The 19,953-nt window shown below is 28.9% G+C and overlaps 1 protein-coding gene across 1 annotated transcript; it reads left to right on the top strand.

The window, feature by feature from the left end:
* The first annotated feature begins 7,437 nt into the window (after positions 1-7,437).
* On the top strand, positions 7,438-8,930 carry ABI4 (Integrase-type DNA-binding superfamily protein). Its single transcript, XM_047310630.2, has one exon. It carries the CDS (start codon positions 7,645-7,647, stop codon positions 8,626-8,628), a length of 984 nt encoding a protein of 327 aa, XP_047166586.1. The 5' UTR covers positions 7,438-7,644; the 3' UTR covers positions 8,629-8,930.
* Positions 8,931-19,953: the final 11,023 nt, after the last annotated feature.

The following is a 19,953-nucleotide window of genomic DNA, read 5'->3' as shown; positions in this document are numbered from 1 at the left end:
GACGAACATGTGCTTGCCAAAGAGAAGAAGACCGGACGACAATTTCTACCTGTGCGAATTGAGGAAGACAAAGCTTCTGAAGTTGCCTTGTGTGCTGCTATGAAGAAGAGAAAACTTGAGAAAGAGAACAAAATACAAAATGGGATTTGAAAACCAACAAAAACCTAAAATCTGAAACTGTTGACAAACAAATTGTTTAGGAATCTTTGACTAATATTATTTTGTTTAAAAGAATTTAAAAAAATTAATTAGGGGTAAAATAGGTATTTGATTAAATTTTGGAGGTGTATGGTGAAAGGCTTGGAGGTACAGGGTGAAACACCAAAAAATGGAAGCAAAAGCGTATGAACCCATGGAATAACTGAGCTCATATTGGACCTTAATGGGCTTAAGTACACTGTTTGTTGGTTGCCCTAAAACTTAATACCTCGTATACAACTTCTATTAGAAAAAGATAAAATGCCTCATCTTAAAAAAAATATGAAAAAACGTGAAAAAAGATGATGAGATAATCTTACAGAGAAAGACTCAGTTGTTATCGAGTGAAATGAACCATTGAAAGTCTTTGAGATAATTTAGTATCAACTTTTTTTTTTTGTTTAATTTTTTTTAAGGAACTTTATTTTGTAAGTTTTTTAACATAAGGTTGATTTAATCTCTATTTGTTTTATTTTTTATTTTTATTATTTGTAAATTATTCTATGAAATGACGTGATTATTAACTTTTGAAACGTCAATTTAAACGGAATGTTATAGTTTTAACATGAATTGTATATTAAAAACAAAATTATTATAATTTTAAATATTAAAATTAAAAATTTAAATTAAGAAATTTGAAGAAAGGAATAAAATGTATTTGAAAAAAATAAAAAAGAGTTATAGAATGGGTTTTGGAACAGCAGAAAGTGAAGGCGTAAAGACAAAATGAGACAGAAGCGAACAGTTTTTACTTGTGCGTCATAGAGCATTGTCTCACTCACTCTGTCCTCCTCAAGAAGAGAGGGTCCAACCCTTTCTCTTTTAATGTTTAATATTTGAAATAAATAATGTTAGGGTGATATAGGCTTTTACATTCGACACATAAGATAAAATAATCATTAAAAAATAATTTTTTGTATTTAAAAAAAAGAAAAGAAAATATAAAAGAATAATATTAAATAAATATAAAAAAATTGTGTGTGTCTGAAAGCTTATTTTTGTACTTCTAATTTGGGTTCAAGGTGAGTTCCATGGAGGGCCCAATTACCAGCCCTTTCTGACAATTTCACATGCAATCATAAATCTTCTTCCATTTCATTATTTTAAAAATGGATGAGTTTTGGAGTTATAATAGAATAGTTCTGATAGTGTATACTCATCTATAATTTAATTAACGAGAGCATGTTAATAAATTAAATGTGGGAAGTGAGTATATGTTAAAGTTATGTGTATATGTATTTATAATAATGATTGTAACATTTCATAATCTTTTTAATCAAAACATTTATCCCAAAAAAATAGATCGAATTGAAACCTTGTTTCAGATGTATTATTTTTTAAATCGCATTAAATTAAAATAATTTGGAATACTAATTATATATATATATATATATATATATATATATATATATATATATATATATATATATATATATATATATATATATGAGGAAAAGAAAAGTTCTTAAATATACAAAATACTAGTATTTTTTTAGCATTAATTGTATTTCATTAAATAATTTAAATTATAAGTAATGAATTGTTATTGGTTTGTCTAATTTGGAGTCCAAGATGATATATTTGTTTAGTATGTTTAATGTTAATTTTTAATTAATATCCTTGTATTTGTATTATGCATATTTATTGTAAGAAGTGTCTTTCTTTCAAAACAAGTAGTAGCTCCTCTTAAGAATTTCACATGCAAACATAGTTGTAATTCTAATAATTGAGTTTTATTTTAAAAAAAATCATTATTTATCTAAAAAACTAATTTTATAATTTTTTTTATATCTTCTCTCTAAAATATTGATTCTATCTTTCATTTTATTGGAAATCAGATACCGATATAACGATTATTGCAGAAATTGCTACATGATTTATTGATAATTTTTCCATTCAAGTAAGTTTGTTCTCTATTTTTTTTTCTCAAGCCAAATTTGCACTCTCTTTTGCATGTATACCTTTCTTGGTTATATGTAGCTCTTTTTTGCTTAAGATGAGTCTCTATTTGTCAGTAATGGTAGCAGTAATTGATCCTTAAATGCACATTTTTTTTGTATAAATAAAGTATTTGTGAGTTGAAAGTTGGATGAAATCTTAAGAGTTTTGTAAGAGATATTTTTAAGATAAAGAAAGCTAGTGAATTTATTAATATTATTAATTTAATTGTTTTGATACTGAAGGAATGAGTGTGGTTAAATTGATAATTTGAGAGACTGTACACTTATTGTAAAAAAAATGGCATCAAAACTATATGTATCTATTAGTTTAATGATTGGATAGCTTGAGAATTTTAAATTGAGAAGTGGGTTGAAATTGGTATAGTTATGATGAAGTTGAAAATTTAGGATGATATATTTGTGATGAATTTGTGGGAGTGAGTAGATTATTGTATCATTATTATTGTTATACTTGGTTGGTGTAAGTTTGACACAAGATCGTGGATTGCGAATAAGTTTTAGTTTGAAAATTGTTATTTGGTAGGTACTAGAATTTGGGGAAAATAAATGATTTGTGCTTATATAGTTAGCATGCTGGAGTGTGATTGAATGAGTAATTTGCGAGGATAATCTTGTTGAAATCTAATTTGAAAAGTTAAAGTTGATTTCACTCATGTGATTGGTATGGTCTGGTTGGTTACATGTGATATGAATTGGAGTTGATATTATGTAAACATGTTTATTCAGTCATGGATCTATTTGAGTAATGTTAATGTTGTGTTGATTTGGAAACTTTGTTTTACATATTGGAGTATTGAACTGGTTCTAAGGGTTAGGTATTGGTAAAACATATTTTTTTTATACATTGGAAGGCTAAAGAATACCTAGAGCTATGATACTGTTTTAACATACAAAATTGTATTTCGTGTTACAATCAAGCATAATCATCTCACCGTCAAACAAAGTCTCACATCGGATAAAATAAGAGATGGACATCAGTTTATTATATACACATTGTTAAAAAGTGGACTTTAAGTCTAACTCAACCCCACAAAATCGACTTGTAAGGTGAGGTTTGCACCCACTTATATACACTGAATTGGCCTTATCTCTAGTCGATGTGGGATTTCCAACACACCCCCTCACGCCGAGGTATATACATCTCGAGCGTGGGATTAGACATTTTAATGGGTGGTCCGATAGCGGGTGGAACAATATGTCCAACAAACAACAAATTATCGCTAGGATAGGCTCTAACCATGGCTCTGATACCATGTTAGAAATGGACTTTAAGCCTAACAATTCTGATCTTACAAAAGGAAATGAAATTATTTCAGCTTCAAGCTTCTCTTTGATGAAATGTCTATCAATCTCCACATGCTTTGTTCTATCATGTTGCACAGGATTGTGAGCAATTGCTATAGCCGAAGTATTGTCACAGTACAAACTCATAGGTTCATTTTGTGTAAAGCACAAATCTGCACAAATTATAATAATATCTAAATTATAACTAACATAATATTTGATTGCCTAATATCCTTTAATAGAATATTTGGCATATCTTAACACACATAAGATACCTTTATTTATAAAAAGCAAATCCGTAAGGATTTGACCCAAAGTGGGCAATACTTCACCAGCGTGGAGATCTATGTGTGTGTGGAACCTCCTTACAGTTAGTTAACTATCTACATTATTTTAATGTATCATCTTTTAAGGTGTTTAATAATAAAGATGTTCCATGACTATACTTAAAAATAAAGATGCGATGTGAGTTGGTCTGTTTCATTTTAGTATGTTCTGCATTCGGTCTACAAAATTTAAGTCGAAATAGTTCCTCCTACATAAAAAAAGTAGACTAATTTCTTTGGTCTACCATACATAATATGTTTTGCCTACAACCTATATAAGAAATTATTTAATTTTTTCTCTTTATAGAATGTAAAATATTAAGGTACAAAATTTTATTAACCTTATATTTATTTAATTAAATTAATAAAAAATAGATTTTATAAGTTTATTTTTTAAAATAAAAAATATTTATAATTTTATAATTCCACATTTAAAATTGGCCAGAAACAAGAAAAACAAATAAGCAAGTTACTTTTAGATAAACAGAAATTTTAATGAGTGATTTTACTTATAAGAAATACAAACAAGGTTGTTGTGTTGATGTCATTAAATTTTAAAAATTCAAAATTAATGAAGATTATGCAAACCAAATGCAGGTTGTCTGATTGTTAGTCCGCACAGACTATAAGTTATGCAAACTGACCGAAATAAACAATCATACTAAAGAATATTGTACACTTTTTTATAAGGCTTGCGGGTTGACTCGCATGATTAGTTCCGCATCACCACGTCGTCATTCCTAATTGAGGATGAAAAATAGATTCTGTTCTATAATAAAACAAAGCATTCTCCTTTTAAGTTTTGAAGGACACATTCAGATCTTTAAATGCGAGTTTGTATTTTTTTTTTTTAATTTGTTATGATTGACAATTGTAGAATTTTTTATTCAAATTCTATGTTCAGATTACTTTGTTATTTTGGTTTTGCTTATTATAACAAGTTTTTATGTTTATTATTATATAATTTTATATCTATAGTAAATTGTTGGACTACAAATCTTCTAAATATATTAAATATATATGTTGTGTTTTTTCAAATTTGTGCATTATTTTCTTACTAAGTTATTTTTGCTTTCTGGTGTGTGCTACAACTTGTGAATTCAAACATTAATGTTAACTTTAAAAAAGGATAAGCTTTATTGATTAATAAAATATTCATATCAATTTTTTAATAGAGAAGTATTCGAGTATTTCAACTCATATATACATAAAATCTAAAACATAATCAGAAAGACAATAGGATCTCGTCCAATTACACAATATCAAGCAAAGAAATTCATTTTACATTATCATCAAGCCTAATACAGCATTTTTTTTCTTCCAATATTCATGTTTCAATTCAATAATATATATGTGTAACCTTCCAGTTATTACTGTACGAGTGACATCAGTAATTGACATAAGGTTATGCACATTTTTTTGTAGAATTATAGTTGTTCTCTAACTTCACAATATCATTGTATCTATCCATGAATCATATGCATGAATTTGGAGGCATATAAACCGATGTATTGCTATAGTTATGGCTCCTAGCTACCACAAGTAAATTAATTATAGAAACATTGCATTCATCCTTATTTCAATTATGAGATTAGAAAATTAAGATCATTAAGCCTTTTGAGCATTCAGTTATTGACACACATATGTAAATTGACTATTGTGAAATCAAATATGAGAATCTTGTTTTTTTGTTTTAACATGAACGAAAAAACAAACTTAAAAGTATAGAAGTTGTCATTAACATGATTAAGTTCACTCTAGACAACTTCTCAAACAATGTAATATTCCTTCATCATAGTTTCTTTTATGAAGAAAATTACCTAACATATTTGTTTTATATATACATCCATTCGTATAAGATCGTATATATAATTTTTACTAAATCGTCAAAATTTATGTTTTCTTCCATCAATACAGTTTGAGCTTGAAAAAGATAATATCAAGAATGATTTAAACACAGATATTACTATTTATATGTTTATATACAGATAAAATTTCACTACTTTTGTACACATAAAGGCATTAATATTATTTCATTAAATTTAAATTTGTAATGAATAAATTTGTTATTGATTTGTGAAATTAATATTTATATCTAATTGGTCTCCTATTTGTATTATGCAGTCTGTTATTATGGATGATTTTTAAAGTCCAGAAGTAATTAATGAACTTAACATTAATGTGGCACGTTTATTTGGTTGATAAAATAAATTAAAATCAGAAAGATACACTTCTATTTCAAGACTTCAAGTCCCTAGTTCCTTCTTGTATAACTCAAAATGGTCTTTTAGTCTAAACCTTTTAATGTTATTCCGATTTCAATATACTTTAACCACAAAACAAAACAAAATAAAATAAAATAAAATATTATCAACTATTAAAATAATTGAAATTTAATTAATAAATAATGATTGCATCTGGACGAATGTTATGACAATTTTGTTGTATATTGTTTTTGAGAAATTTGTGAAACAAAAAGACAACTAAAAAAAAGGAGAGAAAACAAAACTGAGTGAAATAAATAAATAAATAATGACAAAGAAGAGAAATGGTTAAATACTGGAAAATGAAAGAGTAATGTAAGGACCTATAGGAAGTCAAAGCCTTCTGATTCTTCTCAAGGAAAATATTTCATGTATATTTCTAATTTTCTTAGACATTTCTAATATCTAATAATAAATTAATATTTTTTAATTGATTTATCTTAAAATATTTTACATTTTAAAATAAAATACCACTTGATTTGTGTCAGATGAGTATAAAGTAAAAAATGGAGTATATACCTGTGAATTGTCTCTCTTCTCTCAACTGTTTCAGTCTCGTTGTCATTTCCCAATGAAAAATGGAAAAGTTATTGCTTTATTCTTAAACACTTTAGTGGGTAGGATGAGCAAATTTGTATTTTCCGAGCTGTAATTCTAAAGAGTTACAGACAAATCTCTTATACGTGCCAAAAATATATGTCTTGTGTATTTTTTTTAATTCTAATTTGATGAATTCTATGAAAATAACTTGTGATGAGTATAACATTTGTATAAATAAATAAATAAATCTCCTGATTCTTGAGGACATAATTTTGATTGCTTTTGAAAACTGCGGAATAAATGATCTAAAGAAAATCTAGTCATTCGCAAACATGAAAAACTCTAGTGCAAAGTACACAAACATGTACTGTAGCCACAAGTTGGAAGAGAAAGTACCTAGGTATATAAGATAAATTGTCTTTGGTGGCTTTCAGTATATATAAGTATTGGAAGTTCAGCATGGTTGATAAATAAACCAAACAAAAAAAACAGATATTTTTGAAGCACAACAACCTTCCAAACATAATCATGACAGTTCAATGGAGGAACTGCATGCACTTGTATATATGTGTCTATTAGCTGACATTCACAGCTATTTTCTTTGTTTTGAAGAACAAACTTCCAACATCAGTCACATTTACATTTACGACACAGTCCCATGCAAATGGTGTTATTTATAAAGGTAATTAATTTAAATTGATTATATATAGATAATTAATTTGAATTGTGAAGAAAGATTGGGTGGGAAAGTAGGAGGAAAACAGTAAAGAGAGGAAGAGGGTGGTAAAAAGTTGGGAAAGAGAACTTGAGCAGAAAATGAAGAAAAGAAAGAAAGAAGGGAGTGTTTGTTTTTTTTATTTATTGGATGGAGAGAGATGAGTGGGGTGCTTTATTCTCTCTCATGTATAAATTGCATGTTACACCGCCCTATTCCACCATTGACAGGGATGACATCGAAACCCCTTTCAGCAGAGTCTCCTCTTTGGACTAATCAACATCAACGCTGAACGAGGTACCCAAGGGTCTCCATCTTTCCATCTTTCCCCTCAGATTAAAAACTGGGCCCAACCAATGGCCTCTCTCCAACCTCAACCCCAAGAAACCAAACCCACCGTCACCACCGCCACACCCTCCACTCCCAGCCTAACATCTATCACCTCCAATCACACCACCATCAACAACAATAATACTGCTCGTAAATGCAAAGGCAAAGGTGGCCCCGACAACAACAAATTTAGGTACCGCGGCGTCAGACAACGAAGCTGGGGCAAATGGGTCGCCGAGATCCGCGAGCCACGTAAGCGCACCCGCAAGTGGCTCGGCACCTTCGCCACCGCAGAAGACGCCGCCAGAGCCTACGACCGTGCCGCCCTCATCCTCTACGGCTCCCGTGCCCAGCTTAATCTCCAACCCTCCTGTTCTTCTTCTCACTCCTCCTCCTCTCGTACCACCTCTTCCTCTTCCACTCAAACCCTAAGACCCTTGCTTCCTCGCCCCTCGGGCTTCGCTTTCAATTTTCCCTTCCACGCCGCCGCCCTTCCCTACCCCTGCGCCGCCGCGTATGCCACCACCTTCAATTACACCCCGCAGGCACTGTGCCCTAACGAGAATAGCAATAATACAGTGCATGTTCATCGTCATCATCACCATCGTCGACCTGAGGAAGTGGTGCAAGTGCCACATGCTTTATCAACATCATACCCAAAGTCGGAATCCGATGTGAGTTTAGGTGGGAATAATACTACTGCTAATAGCTCCAGTAGATCAACCTCGTACCAGAGGCATGGTTTCCAGGATAATAACCGTTTGCATGTGCAACACGACCATTCGTCGAATCATCAGCAACATCAGAAAGGCGATGTGGATGGAGTTGATTCCGTTGTGGGTTCGGCGGAGGGTTCTCAGGCAAATATGGAGGCTTCCGAGGATCCAGATCTGTCGTTGGTGGGGACAGTGGGGCTTGGATCTTCTTCGTCCCTGTGGCCTTTGGCGAGTGAGGACGATTACACTGATAATTTGTGGGATTATAATGATCCTTTCTTCTTTGATCTTTAGAGAAATTTTAGTTCCGATTGCTTGATTAGATGTGTGTTCGGAAGATCACACATAGATTGAAACTATTGTGAATAAAGTGTTGGAGACACGACCCAGACGCTGACGCTGAAAGTTTATTGCTTGTTAGTTCTAGTATTAATTATTAACTGTGGATACTGAGGGTGGTAGAAATAAATTAGTTTTCCCAGTTTAGATTTAGTGCAGCTGGAAAATAATTGCTGAGAACTCGAATGCATTCTTCCTGGTGCTTGAGGATGAATCCAGGGTTTTGTCTCATTCCAAATTGAGGTAAGCCTTTTCTATTATTTGGATTTCAATGTTGTCTTGGATCAAATCTCTTTTCTCTGTGGCAACCAGTGGTTGAGAAATTTAATGAATGAAAAGAAAAAAAATACATGTTGCTCTCAGTTCGTCTTTTTGCATGTCTTTTCTCTTTATTCATCTAATTTTATTGATACAAACATTCTCCAATCTGAACATTTGTGTCCATGAACTGATATTGATCTGGGGAATGCTTTTCAAGAGATTTGAAGCTAGTTTAGTGGTTACAAGTTCTTTAGGGACATACTTATATTTATTGCACTGGATCTAATTTACCTTCTTAAAATTTTAGCAGTATAAATTATTTTTAGTCATTTTGGGAAGTTTTAAAATTAAAAATATATATTACCAAGTTTGATCTAATCAAAGTTTAATAAATTGGTGTTGAACTTAGCTCTTTAAATAAATATGCTTTTAATGAATTATTTTCAGTCTCTCTTTCACAATTTTATTTGAATGACAAGGAAGTATAAATAGTAAATGTTGAAATTGATTTGAAATTGGTTTCATACTTACTTGGTGATACTTTTTTGTTGTTATTAAAAACATGATTCTAATGTACTTTATAATCTCAATCTAGAGGGAAAGAATGAGTGTTGCCTCAAATTTAGTTTAAGAAGTTGATTTAAATGAAAAATAATTATAAGAAAAGGTGAAGTCCTAGATGGCATTTATGGCAAACTGTTTTTATATGAAGTCTTCTTTTTATAGCCTTTATAGTTTTTTTAATAATTTATCATCTTATTTTTTTTTTTATAATATAGAAAAAAGGTGAGTTATGAAATAATATAACCTCCATCTCTTTCATGAAGTTAGTGGTAAGAAAAGTATGATGATGTTTTTCTATAGTCTGCTTGTTCACTAAACTTAGGTATGTATGAAACATAAACTTAATATTCCAAAACATAGTCACTTTTTAAATGTTTTAACCTCCACTCTTCAATAACTCATTGGTAACATTCTAGATTACTTTTATAAGTATGAAGTATTTTTATAGTTTCTCTACCAAGCATTACTCTGTAATCAATTTTGTTTATTTCTGTATCATTTGGATGATAAATTTAATATTAGGAAACATGTGACTAATGGTATAACATCCATTTTTCATGTGTCAGTTGCTTGCATTTTTTTTCAAAAAATTTATATCCTTTTTACTTTTTTGCCCATCTTCGTTTTATTTTTATATATTTTATCTGTCTTTACTTTCGACTAAAGTTAACTTTCATTAAAATTATAATGAAATGTTTAATATTGAAGTAAAAATTAATTTTTTACTGTTCAATTTAGTTTAGAATGGGGAAATGCAAAATTAGATTATATTTTTTTTTTAAATATTTGTCTAGTTTATTTTTTAAATTGTATTCCTCTTTTTCTTTAGTTGAAAAATGTATTATTTCTTTTTCAAAGCATTTCAATTTCATCTTTTTTTAATGAAAAGAAAAACTGAAAATTGGATTAAGTATTGATATTTATAAATAAAATTAATGAACTGAAATTAAATGGTTTTGACTGATGACATTTTCCAATAAAAAGTAATAAATTTCATTGCAACATTCCATGTATACACTTTGGAAATTTACTATATATGAATGCCTCACTTCCTTCTTTGTTGAAAATTAATATCTTAGACTGTTATGCTTTTCATGTAAAAGATGTTTAAGTACATTTAGATACCACCAAGCTTGAAAAAATCATTTAGATATTTCATTCTTTTGAAATATAATAAAACACCAATGTTTGAAATTGTAATAGCTTAATAATTTGATTTATAAAACTAATAAAATATATAAAGTCTCTGAAATTATATACTTTTTGTTAAAATTGAAAAGATGTTAATCTGAATTTTGAAATAAGTAAAATAATAATATAATCCTTAAGATTATGAGTTATCACTCAAATTGGTTTTTGAAATTGTACTAGTAAAACGGACTGGTCATTTATTTGAAATGCTTAACTTGTTTCACTCAAATTGGTTTTTGAAATTGTACTAGTAAAACACATGTATCATCTTTAATACTTTTCCCTGTTCTTTTAATTATTTTTATGACAAATTTTTTTAAATTATGAAATTAAGTTAGTTTGTTAAACTTTAAGGGTTGCTTTTATTAAATTGTTAATTCAATTTATTAATTACTTTGAAAAATAATAATTCAAATTGTCTGTTCTTTTCTATTATTTTAGTTTTTTTTAATTCTTCTGAAAACACTATGGATGGTGATTATGTGTCAGAACCATTAAAAATCCACTCAAGATTCGTTTTTAGTGGAATTCACGTGTCAAGAGGGGGGCTCGACACTCAGATGGAGGAAGGCAGGTGTAAGCAACTGAGTGGACATTCGTTTTTTACGTTGGAAGAAAAACTCTAAGTTTTCAAACCTCACGCCACTCTCTGCATGCAACCTTCTTCCCCAGAATTCTAAAATCTCCTCCTTCTCTCTACATCTCCTTCATCTTCTCTCTAAGAAAATCTCACCGTTTCTTCCTCCGATCATCACTCAGGCACCATTTTCACTCTGCCGGTGTCAAGAGCTTCAGTTTGAGCCGATCGGTTTTGGGTTCTGAGTTGGTAAGTTTTCTTTTCCCTCAACCGTATGGTTTTTCTTGAACATGCAAACCAAGTTTCTGGGTGCATGGGTTTCTTTTCACATTCTGAACAATGTGTTGTTTTGGTAATTGGGTAGTTTCTAAGATCGTGAACCTTAGTCTTCAAAGGATTCTGGTGGTGAGCGTTATCTGCAAAACCGTGAGCATTCGGCTAGCTTAGAGGTAAGGGAAGCTTATATAATTTAATTTGTATGTTGCTTGTATTGCATGTACGTTCGTTGAGTGGATGAATTTACATGATATATGATTGTTGCTATGTTTTGATTGTATGAAGTATGAAGATTTACTATCATATTGATGTATGAAATTATGAAGATAAATGTTGAGAAATGAATTGAGATAAATAAGTCTAAGTATGAAATTTGTATGTTCGTTACTGAATGGTCTTTGACCGTTCGGTGTTTTTTTGGGGACTCGGTTATAACTGGATTCTTTCATTTGGAAGGAATTTTTGTTGAGGACCGAGCGTCTTCGTCTAGTAAAATTTGAGTATAGTCGTTCAACCAAGGATATTCTTTCCTTGGCATCCTGATAAAAATTTAAGTATATTATATGTAGTGGTATGTTCGTTCGTTCTTGAACATTAGTTAATTGATATTGTATACTTATCGTCTTATTCCATAAATTAAGTTGTGCTCGGTCTTCGACTGGCATTCGGTTTTCTCGAGGATAAATTTATAAATAAGCTAAGTAATTATAACATTCGGTTTCTTCATATGATTCTTCTAAGTACTATTATTTGAATGTCTTGTAGTGTCTGTCTCCATTGGTTTCTACCTAGAGTCTTAGTACTCAGTCTAGGCTTTAAGGTGTTCAGTCTAAACTCTCATGGGTCAGTTCATCAAATTGACTCACTTTGTAAATAATGTTCGATCCTTTTAAATCTTGAGAAATATTATTGAACTTGGTCTCTTCCCAATCCCGATGGTAATTCTCTCTCGGTTTTGATCTGTTCTGGAAGTGGGAAACCTCTCGGTCTCAGCCCAAGTGTTCGGGCTCGTTAAAGGTTAAAGTTGTACGTTCGGTATTTGGTAACTTAAGTGATCTTAAGTAAAATTGAAGTATGAAAATGAAATATGATGGAATATGATGTAGATGAAATGAGTATGATTATGAACGAGTATTCCGGGGAGGAATATCTCATGAATGGATATTGAAATTTTGGTAAAGTATGAATGTGGGCATGCTAAGCTGGCGGTTCATCCTGATATTCCGTGATTACTCGTCCTCACGTAGAGGAGGGTAAGTCATGTGTGGAAACGGAAGGAGGTCCTAGTCCTTATGGTTAATTTGGACACATAGGACTAACCTCGGGTGGCAGCTGTTGAGGGTATCCTAGTTACTACATCACCCGGGTGCACGAACGTCGAAGCTACACAGAATTCATACAGTCTGGACAGTCAGAGTCTAGTATTAGGCTTTGCATGAACGAGTGATGAATTATCTTGTTTGGTTGATGTTGTGAAATATATGTTTATACATGAATTGAATTACATAAGCTTACCCTATGTTTCTTGTCTTGTCTGTTTTGTACGTTTGGTTGTCTTTCTGTTGCAATGATCATCCATATGGATGTGAGCAGAGGGAAACGAGCTGCTACAAGAAGTGCTGGAAGAAGAAAACTTAGTCGATGTAGAAGTTAAGACCGAACCAACCGTTCGGTCAGTATATTAGTTAAGTTTTAAGATGGTTGTTCGATTATCTTTCCTCTCTTCTTTTGAAAGACCGTTCGGTGTAGGTCTTTTGTAAATCGATCGGTCAGGCTTGTATCTTTGTATAGTTTTCATTTTTTCTACCTTTTTGTAGGTCGTTCGGTCACAATCGTACTTTCTCTATTAGTGTAAGACTGATCTGTAATATTATTCAATGTGATTATTCTATTATATAATTTTAGATTGTATTTTTGGGATATTACGTTATGGAACAAGTTTTATATTGAAAATATGTTAATAATTCAGAAAGGTAAATAACTTAGAAAAACTATGTCAAAACATATTACTCATTTAAGTAAGTTATGACTTGAATGTTTCTAACAACAGAGTTCTTTACTGTATAATTTCATTAAAACAATGGTTTTGTGAATAAAAAATATTTTTATAAGAGTAGTTATACTATTTTTAAAATACATTAAAAACGTACACTTTTAACGATATTATTTTGAAAAATTAAATATACGTATTTAAATAAGTTTCATATATATAAGTTTTCCTCTTCTTAGAAAATGAAATATGTTGACATTAACCCATATCAATTTTAAATATAAACAACTTTTCATTCACTTTTATTTTGATGAGAATTGAACAAATAATACAATTTGTTATAAGTTGGGCTCAAATTACAAAATCAGATTGTTGCACAGGCCGTACATTAACTCCTGTTTTTTGTTCTGGGTGTTGCTCCCTCCACCACCACACCTTTCTTCCTCCACCTCCCCTTTACTATTTTGCCCTTAAATAAAATTTTATTTTTAAGGTTAATTTTTTTAATTTTACCCATTCACAACCTATTCCACTAATAACCTATTTTAGTTCCTCCTACATGAGTAAAATATTTTTCTTTTATTTTAACATTATTTTTCTTCATCTCTTTCCTTTGTCGCGGTGAGATACTACAAGTTGTAAAGGTTAGTGGTAGTGGAAAGAATTATCAAGTAGTCTCCCTCTCGTGGTGCAGTGTCGCTCTCGTGATGCAGTGTCGCTCTCGTGGTGCAGTGTGTGGAGTGGTGCAGTGCGTGTGTTGCTTCCTTAAGGTGTGTTTTCGAATAAACCTTCGAATAAAACCCTAAAATAAAAAACGTAACTTTTAAACGGTGACATCCTTCAACGGATGTCAACATCCGTTTAAGGAAAGAACGGATGTCAACATCCGTTTAAGGAAAAAAACGAATGTCAACATCCGTTTAAGGAAAAAACGGATGTCGACATCCGTTTTTTCCTTGTTGACATCCGTTTTTTTCCTTAAACGGATGTTGACATCCGTTCTTTCCTTAAACGGATGTTGACATCCGTTCTTTCCATAAACGGATGTTGACATCAGTTCTTTCCTTAAACGGACTCCGAGTTACGTTTTTAATTTTAGGATTTATTTTATTAGTTTATTCTTTATTTTGGAAATATTTTAATAATTTAATTTAAATGTTTTGATTTATTATTTTTTAATATATTTTTAATGTATTTTAATAATGTAAGGAAAATGAAGAAGAAAGAATCGTATGAGGAGAAGTGAAACGGAGAAGACAAATGGAGTTGTAAAGTAAAACAGAAGACAAATTGTTAAACGAAATTGAGAGATGGAAAGATTGAGTGCAGGGAGTAAAGTAGGAGAACTAGGTTTGGAATAAATTAAAATAATAAAAATAAAAAATTTTAATTTGAGGATATAATTGGAATTAAAAAAATTTGGGGAGGTGGAGGGAGAAAGGTGTGGTGGTGGAGGGAGCAACACCCTTTTGTTCTTTAATGTTTGACTGTAATGGGCCTATTAAATTAAGGATGAACTAATTTAGTTAAAAAAATGTTTTTTTATTAGCCTTAAAACCTCAACTAAATGTAGATTAATTAAAAAAGTAAGACTAAATTTAAATAGATAACACTAATTACTATCATTTACACCATGAATTTTGAAGATATTTTTTCTTACACTTACAACTTATAAAAAAGTGTTATATGCAATAAAGTATACTCAAATAATGGTAGTAAATATTTCTTAATTAAATGTCAACTCTTAACAAAAAATTCTAAATTTTTTGTAGGATTACTTGATCCAGTAAGATGGGAAAAAAAATCTATATGTAATTATAATTTTATCACATATACATTTCTCTATCTAAACTTATACATATTGTTTTGATAAATAATGACCATAACTCAAATATTTTATTTAAAAATTGAAACAATAATCTTTAAATATATGCTATCATGGAGGATAAAAAAAGTTTATACCAAAACTAGAAGCAAACATTGTCAAAGATTGAAGCTATATCTTTCAGTTATATATTTGAGTCCAAAAAGTCATAACTTAAAACTCTTCAAAATGATTAAGCTGTCATACTATTAGTCAGAGCAAAGGCTAATTTTTTTCATATATCTTATAGATATGCACGAGTTCATAAATAATTTGACGTTGGAGATTTAAAAAGTTTATTTTCAAATTATTCTAGAGTGATCTAAAATTGAATATTAGCAACAGTTTCTCTATTTTTTTTTTCAAAAATTTGACCTTTTACTGTATTAAAATTATCAGAAGTCATCAAATTCCAATAGAAAGTCATTTAAGTAATAAAAATGTATTAAAAATGTATCACAGTTCACAAAAATTTTGATAATATATCTGCATGCCATTTCAAATTTGTCCATGAAATATGAATAAATAAAAAATTAAGTTTCTTATTGGTCCATCTGTTCAAAACCATGCATTATAAACATATAAAAGTGAATTTTCTATGTTACTGTTTCAAATTCTTTTTTAATTTATAATGTAAAGCGGCACAACATTAATTATTATTTAAAGTGTGTTTACTGTGATAGTTACTTATGAATGGATTGGAATATTCTATATACTCTCTAATTTATAATTTTTTTTGTTGATAAAAATAAATATCTGCATAACATTCTGTTATTGGAAGTTTATATAATTAGAAGCTAACAATTATACTCCTCCAGAAAATTACAGTTAATACTATGATTATTTTATAATAATATCAGAATCTTACATGAATATTTCTTGAGAAGAAAGTAATAAAATGTTACAAAAGATAAGCATTCACATAATTACAGTAGTTAACTATGATTTTTTAAAACTAATTTATGTGCCGTTAATTCTACTTAATGTCAAATCTATGTAATTCAGTCAAATACATATTCTCAATTAATTATGCTAATTCTACAATTTTTCTTGCATTAACAAAGATATGAGATCTATTGAGTGTGAAATTAATTCAACAATGAACCTTTTGAATGAGTTATTGGGTCACTTATTCCCATTAAATCTTAATTTATGTTATTCAGTAGAACATACGTCTCATTTATTTGCTAAACTCCCTGATTTCATGGAGTTTCTTTTAAAAGAATATTAACTTTCTTTTTTTAATATATCTCTAATATCCGACATAAAATTTTAAATACAACTTAAAGCTAAAATCATTAATGAATCTTTTAAATAGCAAACAAGTTTAGAGACAAAAATAATTAATTATAATAATTAAATTAGATATTATTTCACAAACTAAAAGTTATTTATATTTTGAATAGTTTCTACTATTAAGAAAATTATAATTAACATGTGAATTGTAGTCTAAATTAATTTCTTATGATAACTATCAAGATTTTAGTCAATAATAGTAAGTATATGAAATTTTGGTAATTAATTTATAGACTAATTTAGATTCAAATGACAAATTAATTACAATTCTTTATTAATTTAATGTATAAAATTGTATGTAAACTAATTTAATAATCAATTACTTTTTATTTCTAAATTTAGTAGTTCTTTAATAATTTTTCTAGAGTTATATATATATATATATATATATATATATATATATATTATTTTATTTTCTTGCATAAAAAATTTTCAAACCAGTTCTTTAAGTCATTCATTTTGGTTTCTCACTACCATTGATAAAAAAAACTATATTTATGTATTCTCCATAATTTATTATAATAATCCTCTTATTTTCAAGTAAACGAGAGGTATTGAATGCTTTTAATATTAATATTTCTGTATTCGGCAACATTGATTATCCTTCATTCAATTTTAAAAGTGTGTAAAAGAAGTTTCAATAGAATGGAAAAGCTTTGTTTTGCTTGAGATTTTCTGTAATGAGAAGGAAAAAAAAAAGACAGAATCTTCACCTTATCTTTCCTACTAATTTTAGGTTCGAAATGGAAAATTAAAAATTTTGCTATCTTTAATAAATACAAATAAATTATACAGGAATGCCTCTGTCATTACCAGTTAAGGACATTCTATAAATCAATAATATAGTATAAACATTAAAAATATAAATGTAGTATATATTTTTTGAAGAAATGAACATCTAATATATATAATATTAATTATATTCATCGTGAGACAAAGAAGATGAAGTATGAACGTAACATCAAACTATTGGTGTGTATTTATAAAATAGTTTCATCTTCGACACTGTTATGGATAAGCTACCATGATGTTATTGACCAAGTCCCTAATGGACCAAAATCATGTACGGCAGGTACATTCGTACATTCATAAACTATAATAATTCATTCATCTTTTGAAACAAATAATTTATAAAATTTTAATTTTCCTTCCAAGTATTTTTTTTATTAAATTGGTAACCACAATAATTTATACCCTCGTAACGTGAAATGGCCGTAAAATTTGAACTTGTGAATATTATCTATGAACATGAATTGAGGCACCATTTTTTCTATATGGATTCAGATAAAGTCAAAGATTTTCTTTCAGCACATGTAGCTGGTTATTCACATTTAAAGTCATAAAGTTTATAGCTATTATTTGGTTGTGATCCATTACTCACAGTTTTTCAGTATGGAAGTCTGAAAATAGGCTCAAAATTTAGACATCAAAATAATTTTAAGAATTTGGGAAAAAATAAATAAATAAATTAAAAGTGTATCATATAACCCTTAACTAGATATTTGAATGAATTATTATCAGTTTCGAACGGATTACCATCAAAATCAGACGATCACGAAATTTGACTGATCGGCTTTAACTCTAATAATAAATAAATTAAGATAAAGTTTCATAGATTATTACTAATCAAAAGTTCATTGGGAAATCTATAAATATAAATTTGAAGTAAAGAGATAGATAATTATATTTATTGCATTATTAATATCTAAACTTGAATTAATTTTAACATTGAAATATCTTTTGCAGGTACTCGTCAAACAGTTTAAACGAATAATTATGATAAACTTGAAGTGGAAGATAATATTTGAATCATTTGAACTACCTTGATCTTGTTTTCATAAAAAAAATATGAATAATGGTTTGTTATTTTATTAAGGAGAATGAGAAAGAAAGAAAAAAAAGATTCTCTTTTGATTTTCGTTCTTCTAACAATGAAGCAATTCATAATCTAACAGCGATGCTTTTGTGGCATTACGTAGTTTTTGAATGATAAGTTTGTTCTTAAATTTTCAAGGAAGAAACCTAATCTTATTTGTTTGGTATAGATAATGTATTTGTTTAATGTGTTATTATTAATCAATGCATGATTTAACAAATGCTCCTCGTATTTCGGTTATGTCTTACGCGTATGCCAAGTGTAATGGCTTTGATCGCGTTTAGTTTAACTTAACCGCAAAGTTTATCAAAGACTAAAGAGTATATTTTCAAGAATAGAGTATAAAAGTAACACGTATTAATTAAAAATTAACCATTAATACTATGATTTTTTGTGATAACATCAAAATCATTTAGGAGTATTTCTTGTGTAGAAAGTAATATCCAAGCTTATCAAAGATAGGCATGCACAGAATTACAGTAGTCATAATAGGAACTATGACTTTTTAAAACCAAACTATGTGCCGTTTATTATTCCACACAGTGTAAAATCTATGTCATTCAGTCAAATATATATTCTCAATTAATTATGCACAATTCTATTGCATTAATACGGATTTCATATCTATTGAGTGTGAAGTTAATTCAACAACGAACCCTTTTAATGAGTAATTGGGTCAGTCATTCCCATTAAATCTAATTGATGTTATTCAGTCATCCCTGATTTCATGGAGTTTATTTTAATATATATAATTTTTTTCTATATATATCTTCAATAACTTGTATAAAATTAAAAGCAAAAAACACAATAATTTACATAAAGAAAAAGTATTTAATGAATCTTTTAATTATTTAATATTATTTTTTAAAATTATTATTTTTAAACAACATTTTCACAAAAACTGTGATGTTTTATAATCAAATATATAAATTAATTAAATTGAACTTATTTAAGTTTAACCATTAACCACAGCTAAAACTGTGAGCATAAAGTTGTGTTAAATACATGGAACAAAAAAAATAATCGCTTGCATAATAATTGTATTTTACAACGATATTGCATTTTTTTTAAGAGGATATTTGTGGTTTGTGCAATAAAAATGATTTCTTCTAATTTTATTTTAAGTATTGCATTTTCAAAAATAATTTTGTTTCTATTTGTATAATTTATACGGCCTAAATATAATATTCTAATCTCACTTATCTAGTGATGACAATATAGATTTTATAGTCACTCAACAATCATATATAGTTATCCTACTGTAAATATATAAGAAGTTCTTCACTTCTTTCAAACTTTAATTGATGTTTAGTACTTCATTATATAAGATATTTTTTTTTTGAATTTGTAAGAATGTCTAACGAGAAATTGATCACAAAATTCAA

Source organism: Vigna umbellata, chromosome 1 (genome assembly GCF_029865625.1).
Source record: "Vigna umbellata cultivar VRB3 chromosome 1, Vumbellata_1.0, whole genome shotgun sequence".
Classification (NCBI taxonomy): Eukaryota; Viridiplantae; Streptophyta; class Magnoliopsida; order Fabales; family Fabaceae; genus Vigna; species Vigna umbellata.
This window is presented reverse-complemented; position numbering and strand designations above follow the sequence as displayed.

Bases quoted from the DNA above. Each gene is read 5' to 3' on its own strand.
- ABI4 (XM_047310630.2), top strand. From the start codon at position 7,645: ATGGCCTCTCTCCAACCTCAACCCCAAGAAACCAAACCCACCGTCACC.